The sequence below is a fragment of the Myotis brandtii genome, unplaced genomic scaffold (genome assembly GCF_000412655.1).
Source record: "Myotis brandtii unplaced genomic scaffold, ASM41265v1 scaffold953, whole genome shotgun sequence".
NCBI classification, from domain to species: domain Eukaryota; kingdom Metazoa; phylum Chordata; class Mammalia; order Chiroptera; family Vespertilionidae; genus Myotis; species Myotis brandtii.
Genome location: NW_005371933.1, coordinates 2,262,524 through 2,271,663, shown reverse-complemented (window position 1 = coordinate 2,271,663; position 9,140 = coordinate 2,262,524). Strand labels below are relative to the sequence as shown.

At 45.2% G+C, this 9,140-nt stretch overlaps 1 protein-coding gene across 1 annotated transcript in view; it reads right to left on the bottom strand.

The window, feature by feature from the left end:
* Nucleotides 1-9,134, bottom strand: part of ALK (anaplastic lymphoma receptor tyrosine kinase) — a gene marked incomplete at its 3' end in the record, with an annotated part of 551,341 nt that extends 542,207 nt beyond the window's left edge. The window contains exon 1 of the mRNA XM_005886069.2: nt 7,520-9,134. Coding sequence (XP_005886131.1) covers nt 7,520-8,195 — 676 coding nt within the window. The remainder of the gene's footprint in view (nt 1-7,519) is intronic.
* Between the last annotated feature and the right edge of the window lie 6 nt (nt 9,135-9,140).

Here is a 9,140-nt window from a genome sequence, read left to right as displayed (position 1 = left end):
CAGCTTGGGTGGGGCAGAGTCTCAGGGAATCAACAGGGCGGAGCAAACAGCTATGGCTGATCCTCAGTCCTGCCCTAAGAGGCCCCGGGTCTGTGTCCTGTGGTAATTGCTGAAAGCACCTCTGAGAGGAAGCCGCCCTCTAGTTTCACCAATGCCAGACAGTTTCTCCCCATATGAGTCTGGGTCCCCAGAGACTCGCCCGGAACTGGAGTTCAGAGCAGTCGGGAGCTGTGTCTCCCTCCCGATTGAGAAAGACAACCGCGTACTCAGTTGCCAGCCCTTTCCACATGCGCCTCTGTACCTCTGCACTTTACTTCCGCATCTCCTCTGAGTCTCAGTGTGCTTTTCTCTTTCCTTCTAGTTGTAGAATTTCCACTCAGCCAGCCTTCCTGTGGTTCTGGATGATGTCCGTTTTGTCTTTTAGTTGTATTTTTGAAGTGGTTGTGCGAGGCAGCAATTTCAGGTGTTTACCTATGCTGCCATCTTGGTTTTTCTCCAAGGTAAAAAGACTTTTAATTAAACAATTGGTTGGGTATATCTTACCCAAGGGAGCTCTCCTTCTGTCTAGTCTGGGAACTTCCACTTTCTGGGATGCCTATATTATATCACCAAGTGATTCTGATTTCCCTGGGAAAAGACTCAAGCTCAGAGCAGCGCTTCTGGAAAATCCATCACAAGATTTACTGAAGAAAAAAAGTTGTTCTGAGAAATCTGGCTCACCAAAACAGGTATCAGGATATCTCCTATCCCCTCACTATCTCACTGCCAGGCCAAAATCCTCTTTTAACTTCTCCTTCCTCACACCTTGACCTGTGTAAAAGATCCAGGTCATCACTAGACTAAGAAACACTAGCCACGCCCTAGACCAGAGGACAAACAATGGCTCTAAGGGAGAAAGCATCCATCAGGCTCCTCGATAGCTTTATTCACAGCTCTGTCCATGTGACTCCTGAACACGTATAATCATTCTCACCAATACTCCCTATTTTTCACCTACTCCCAAGCAGCGATGATGCCCATGAACTTCTTTTGGAGGCAATCACTCAACTATGGCTTATAAAAACAAACAAACAAATAAACAAACAAACAAAAAAACACGCCACCTATAAAATGCTGTGTGGTTGCTTAACAGCTTCTTTTAGTTTGAGGTACTTTCCTGAGGCAACCTCCCACCAAAATCCCTGGGCCCTGTGTTTCCATGGAATCTCAAAGGTTTAACTGCTATTAACGGGCTCATGTCCGTTAACCAATTGGTACATTCCATCTATCTCTCCTGCCTTCCACTTGACAATAAATGGTGAGGCTAGACATGTAAGGAAAGGGCACAGCTTCAGCTAATTATAACAAAGAAGTTACCAAAGGCCAGTGGCCCAGCACCTCTCTGGGCATGGAGGGGCTTGAACTGCATAGATCTCTCTCAGTCAGGGAAGATCCGCTATCAAAAACTACTCTTCTGTAATACCTCTGTCTTGTTCTTCCTCAGTATTATATTTCATACTTTTAAAAAGTTAAGGCTTGGCATCTTTCTATAGAAGAAAAATAACTGGACTGTGAATATAATGCTTTAATCTTTGGACTGAATCTAGGGTCAAAAGACCTACAAGAAGATACAAGTTGATAGAAGTTAATTAAATACCACACCTCAATCCTTTTTCTCATCCACAATTCGGGGAAAGACAGACCTCCCATAGTGAGAAAATAGAAACTAGTACCCTGGTTTCTCTCCCCATTTCAACCAGATCCCTTCTCTTATCTCTTGGGAATTAGAAGTTCATCACATGGGGAACCCACAGCTGCCAGGGTTGCCACATATGGCCACAAATAAGGACTGCGCAACTCCAGATGGCATCATACAAACAGACTAAAATGTATATGCAATGCTGGGGCGTTGTTCCTGCTAGGGAAAGCCATATGGTTCATATTGATGGAGTATTTCATTTTGTGTATTTTATTGGGTTAAGGATTTACATGTATCATCTAATTTAATCTCCATCACAACATCTAGAGATAGGAACTATTACTATTTCCATTTTTCTAATAGTGAAACTTGGCCTCAAAAATTTTAACTCAAGGCTATTGAACACCAAATATTTTTTGCATAGCCTTATAACAAGGATAAATTAAATTTTTTCATCTATTTACATGTTTTGGTTGTTTATAATCTGCACCTTGAGATGATTCCGTTAGTGAAAAGAGCCCTCATTTGAACAAAAGGTCTGTGGTCCTAGTCAGTAACACAGTATCTAGCACCTCATAACCTCTCAATACATAAATGAAAGTTTCATATCTATCACTTTCTACCTGTATAACCTTGAAAAAGTATTTTCAAACATCTAGATTTGGTTACTCCATTTATAAAATAAAACAAATACTTGCGCTACCTACCGTAGAATTGGTAAAAATAATAAATGTGAAAGTGCATTATAAATTGTAAAGTCTCACACAACTGCAACAGGGCAGTAATAATGGTCATAAAGACAAAATGTCCTTTAGGAGTCAGGCTGGGCAAATTCCCAGAAGTGAGTTTATCAAGCAGTAATCTGTAATCAGAAGAGTGGCAAGGGACTGAAACTTCTGCTGACCCAACTCTCCCTCTCTTCTCCCTGCAGGCTAGTCCCTCCTGACCTTCACTTTCCAAATAGCCATATTTACTCACAGCATTGGAAAGGGTTTTCAGGTAGCCAATAAGAGTCCACCAAATCTAGAACTGATCTCATCTTCTCTGTCCAATGACTTGATGATGCACACACCTATAGATGCATCTTAATGCTGTGGTGAATATGCCTCCTCACACTGGATATACAGACAACACCCCACAGAAATACTCTGTGTTTAATCTGGAGGCAGAGAAGAATAAACTCAGTAATTTCAAAATATTTTTCATTAACAATCTTCTTGTAAACACTTCCCACCAACTTCAAAAATGCATATGCAATTATTTTCTTTTTCTCCTAGAAACACCAATATTCAAAGGCTCTCAAGAGTTATATCTCATCATGGCAATCACTTTGTAAGTTATATAGATGTCTAATCACTATGCTGTACATCTGAAATGCATATAATATTGTATGTCAACTATAATTGAAAAATTAAAAATAAGTTAATAAAACCAAAAAAGTAGGTGTATCTCAAAATATCCTGATTCCTGTCACTGTTCCCCACCCCAGATCTCCTGCCCATTGTGGCTTCTCAACATTTGAAAATATAGAACTGATTAATTATGAACTCTGTGGCTTGTCTGACCCACATCTCACCTTACTCTTTGCTCCCTTGGAATTCCATTCCATAGTAGGGGAGTATCAATTGCAGAAAATAAGGTTTCCCTGATACCCAACCTGAAGTTTCCTTTACAAGTATCATCCTATTACTTCTTTGGGCCACTCTATATAACTCCACTCCTTCACTGCCACTCTCCCTCTTCAGATATCTGTAGATTGTTATCATAGTTTTCTCTTCATTGCTACTTAGCCCAGCCATATATATTTAATTATTTTCATTTATCATCATAAATCAGTCCCTTCAACTCTTAAATCAGCTCTCTGCTCTTCTCTGGACTAGTTCCAACTCTCCCAATTCACCTCCAATAACTGATATTCCTTCTGGGAGCTCCAATTTCATTTCTATCTTCCTTAGCTCTCTTTGTCCTCTCCAGAAATGAAATGGGAAGGGACTGACATATATGTGAGGTTAAGAGTCAGGTGTATTAAATTACATACGTCTATTTTAAATTGCTCAGGCCTTTTCACAGTACATGTGAAATCCCTAATCACATAGCCCCTTTCCTGGAGTGGGAAAAAGTAGAGTGGTTACAGGGAAATAGGTCCTCCTGGCCAGCGGATCTCAACCTGTAGGTCACAACCCCTTTGGCAGTCGAACGACCCTTTCACAGGGGTCGCCTAAGGCCATCCTGAATATCAGATATTTACATTACAATTCATAACAGTAGCAACATTACAGTTATGAAGTAACAATGAAAATAATTTTATGGTTGGGTGACAACATGAGGAACTGTATTTTAAGGGCCAGAAGGTTGAGAACCACTGCTCTAGGCCTCTGCCTAGGAATGGCAGAAGCAAAATGTTAAAACATCTATAAAATAGGCTACAAAATGCGGCTGTAAGCCATATGGTGGCCTCCAGGTAGACATCTTTTCTGAGGTTTGGGCTCATGGTGCACTACCATTGGTACAGTCCCAGCAATAGCCTCTATACCTCTGCTCCAGGAATTGGTGCTATGGGGAGCTGCCTCAGACTTTGAAATACTGACCCCATTTGTGAGTTCAAAGCAACCCACATAGAAAAAAATTAGCATGTCATGTATTATAAGTCCTCTCAGGCATCCTTTTGTCCTCTCAGCCAACCCAAACCACGAGTAATTCAAAGTTATTGCTTTGTCTTGACGGGGTACTTTTCCATATTTACCCCATCCCTAGTTATGGTCCTATTCAGATTCAGGAAGCTATCTTCAGTCAGACAAATGAACTACTCTAGGCCCCTCACCACAACGGTAACAGAATACCCATCTTCTCCTCTTCCCTTCCAACAGATAACCTCATCAGCATGGTTGTGTCCCTCAAGACCAGACCACCAGCCACTTGGAAAGAATCAGGAAGAAGTAAACTGAATTGTGCCTATTTTCCCTTTGTATACTTGAAGAGCCTATGTCACAGAAGAGGTAAATGTCTTTTCTATAAATCACAGCATATATAAAAAGATTAAATCCATTGCCTCAAACATGATAAATAGTAAAATCAATCCAAGTGTGAGAACCTAAGCTTAAATTTTCAAACAAGAAAATGAATGAAATCATAATGATATAAGTTGCCCCAAACACAAAACATGATATGCAGGGTGTGTCCATTCCCTGTGCTTTAATGTCATCATGGCTTCTGTGGTTTATACATGCAACATTCTCTTTTAGTGCCTAATGTTTTTTTAATGGATATAAAAATGACTTCTCTATGAATGTGGACTTTTCCACTTTCAAGTCTATGAGCATCTCTAGAGATTTCCCATCACCTCTTGTTAAATGACCATAGGTTCTAGCAGTCTAGATCCATGACTGATCCACTGCTGCTGGGAAGGTCTTACAATGGAGACTATATCTGAATGAGGCTGTCGTAAAACAAGAGGCTAGTCCTGCATGGCCAGATGCCTAACTGAAGACAGTATACGTCTCAGAGCAGGAGAGTCCAGCCTTTTCCAAGTGTGATCACCACAAGGCCCATAGTGCTTTTCAATAAGCTGGCTGTCTCTCCGGAGGTCATGGGGAGCTCATCCAGTTACACTTAGTGTCTTATTTGTTCCCATCAATTATCATTTGATCCAAATCCTGCTGAAAAATGCTTGGCGAAAATTTCTAGCTTTTTAATGGCAGAATCCTGGCTCTTTCTCAAACAGGATTGCTAGATGTGTCAAATGATGCATAAGGGCTTGGTCCGGTTGCCAAATGGACTGTGCTGCTGAGGGAGGACTTGGGGTGCTCACAATGCTTCCCTACTGTCAGTACCAGAGCAGCTCTTAAAGCACACTCCTCTCTACATGAAACTCCCCCACTCAGCAGCTTCATCTCTTATCTAAGGCTCGACTAGAGTATATTCTTCAAATGCATTACACATGTGACACTTCAGAGACACCCACTAATAACTTCATGCAATCTGTCTGTTTGTATTAGGCAAGATCAGGACCACAGAAAGACCCCTTTTACCTGTCACCAACATCTAACAACAGGTGATCTAGACTGCTAGGGCCTGTGGTCACTTAACAAGAGGTGATGGGAAAGCTTTAGAGATCCTCATAGACATGAAAGCAGGAAAGTGGGGGGGAAATCCACATTCCCAGAGAAGTCATTTTTATATCCATTACAAAAACATTAGGCACTAAAAGAGAATGTTGCATGTGTAACCCACAGAAGCCACAATGACATTCAAGCACAGCTGTTCTTTACAAAAGTTTCTGTGGTGAGACCACAGTATTGGTCTCCTAACTCATCAGACCCGATCTCTTACTATGGATTAATATATATTCCAGCATTGAGTAGAAAGGGGTCATTTTAGATGCCAATGCCATGAATGTTAATGCTGAAATATGCATCCAAACTCTGTTTTGCTTGAGGACCATGTATCAGTATGTTTACTGTGCAATGACTGAGGAACCTCAGCTTTTGAATATCCCTGCTGATAGAGGATGATTGCATGTATGTGGGAGTATGTGTGTTTGGGGCAAGCATAGAGATACTTGTAGCTCTACAATGAGCTTTTTTCAATGCTTTCCACCCAATTAATACTAGACATTAGTAACCAGTGGAGCATACGAATTTCATTTCTTTCTGACGATGAGGATGAGATAAAAGATGCTGGGTTTGCTCAAAGGAATTAGTGTAGGCTTTTAAAAGGCATGGTTTCTTTTCTGTGCTTTCTTATTCATTTCCATTGTCTATTTTATTTATGAGTCTTTCCCCAGTGGTCTTATAAGAGAAATATCCATTCAAAACCACCTGATTTTCCAGTTAAGGATACTATGGGAAGAGATAGAAGTAATTGCCTACACACACACACACACACACACACACACACACATATATACACACACAACCAACTCAGTGAATGTGGGCAGAAAATGAGAGAGTAAATGGAACAGAAACCTCATTTCAGGAGTCCCCAGCAGAGAGATCTGCAGTGAAACAGGCCTGCCAGAGACCGCCATTCAGAGCCGCTGCTGCAGACATTCAAGCTAAGAATTGGAGGGAAGAAAGGGGGCAGGGGAAGAGAGGGAAATCAACTATTATCTCTCCCTGACTTCACAGTGACTCCCCAAAGGAAGACAATCTTGGCAACTTCAGTCCCTCTCTTCGCATCTTCCTTCTGTCCCCTGTCCCTTAGTTCCTCTAGGATTCTCCCACTGACATCTGAGAGGAAGAACATGAGTTTCAGAGTAGGTAGCAGACTGGGGTTGGGGAGGATGGAGTAGAATGAATTCATGAAGAAGAGGCAATACCTAGGTAACCCAACATTTGAAGGAAACAGCTGGGTGGAATTCAATAATATGATGAGGAATTCTACATTCCCTGAGAAAGTATACTACATTACCCAAACCGGTGGTAGCCAAGAAGAGGAACAAGAGGAAGGGAAGATGGGCAATAGTTTTGAGATCTAGAACTAAACTTGAAACATGCAAGCAATAGGTTCATTTCAACTGTCCCAGGGACCCCCAAAGAAGGGCATCCAATTTTAGTTGGGATCCTGTGTAAGTCAGAAGGAGGCATTCTGCCAAGAGCAGAAAACTTTTTCCCCAATTTGGTTGCTGAAGAGGAACGAAGACCCTTAGGGAAAGACTGCCTTCATGGGGAGAGTGGGGGGAAAAATATGGTCTAGCAAGGGGGAGAGGTTTGCAGAAGGGGTAAAGGGGGTTAAGAACCAAGGTCAGAGGTTTTGGAAAAGGGAGTTAATTGACAGTAGTTCCAAACTGATGTGTCTAAAAAAAAAAACAAATCCCGACAAACTCAGGCGGGAGCTGCTCACCCATCCTGAAGATCTGAAAGAGAAGGCGGGGCTGAGAGGCGCGGATCGCTGCTGACAGCTTTCCCTCTCTGCCCACTTCCGACGCCTTCTTCTCAGGCATCAGGCGGATCCTCAGCCGCCCTTCGCCATGGCGAATCCACCAGCTGAACAGCTCACTGAGGTTGAACTGGAGCAGCTCTGCAGTCGCCTCCTCTGGGGGCCCGACACAGCCCTCAAGAATCGCCTCCTCTCCCAACTCTAGCACCAGCTGCTTGGCCCGCCGTAGCTTGCGAACCGAGCCGCCCTTCAGCACCCTGGACAGCGTCCGTGCCGGGGCTGGCGAGCTGGCTCCCGCGGTTCTAACTCCGGGGGGTGGCCCCACTAGCCTAAGCAATGGGGCGCAATCTAGAGCCAGCGAGCTGCGCGCCTCCAGCCGGCTAGCCTTTGGCTGCGAGGGGGAGGATGGCGGCGGCAGCAGCAGCTCCCGGGCATAGACGCGGAAGAGCGAGGGCACCACGAAGTCCACCGCTAGGCTCTTCCTCTGCAGGCGCGAGTAGCTAAGCGGCTCCCGCGGCTGCAGCGCAGACCCCATGGCCAGTGAGCCCACGCTCTGGTTGGTCCCGGTCTCCGTCCCAGGGCCAGAGGCTGCCGCTGAAAGCAGAGGCAGCAGCAGCCATAAGAGTCCTATGGCTCCCATCCCGCCAGAAAGGTTATTTATATTAGGCTCCCGACTCTCCAGAATCCAGCCTCGCCCTTCTCTTCCCAACTGAGAAGAGGCTCCAAACAGTCCTTGGTCCTGAAGGCTCCTTCCACCTGATTTCTATGGAATTATGCGTGCACTCGGTTCTCTCGCTTTCCTCCCACTGCACGGAGGCCAGCAGGAGTCTCAATAAAACGGGGCTGAAAGCTCAGGGACGTGTCAAGAAACCCTGAAGTGCACTGGGCTTAGCAGCCGAGACCCTGTGCCTCTTTTGTGACGCGTCCCCGCGCCCCGTGTCTGTAGCTCGCTGCCCTCTGGAAGGAGAGAAACTACTATGGTTGAAGGTAGGTGGCAATTGGGTACTGTCCTCTCCTGCCTCCCATGGCCTGATCTGTGGTCTGTCCGCTCTCGACTGGCCTCCAAAACTCAACTTTCCAGCTGGATACAGTGGCTCCGAGCTGTTGTCTGCTGTCCTGGACGGCTGCTGCACACCTTTGGGCTCCTCCGAGCCTCACGCCCCTTGAAGGAAGGGGAGGAAGGGGTGGCGATGGCGGAGACTGCTTTCTCCTGCACCCTCCTGCGACCCTCCGGAGCAGGAAGTCTTTGGATTGCACCGCTCGCTAAACTTCTAGGCTTGAATTGAGCCCCCGCTGTGAAGCGGAGGCTCAAGCCTCCACAGCGCAAGTTTGAAGCAGCATCCTTGCTCTCCTCCCGCGTCTCTTCTCAGAGTTCTCAGGCACTACCAAAGCACCCCAGCGGCAGCAGCAGAATGAAAGCAGTCAGGGCAGGAGAGCCTGAAATCTTGCTGCCCCGTTCTCACCCATCGGCAGCCTCCGCAGCTTCGGATAGGCTGGCCGGAGGGCGGCTGGAAGGTGCCGCGTTGCCCCGTGACCCTCCGGACAGCGGCAGCGCCGGGAGGTGCCAGCTGCTACTGCCGCTGCT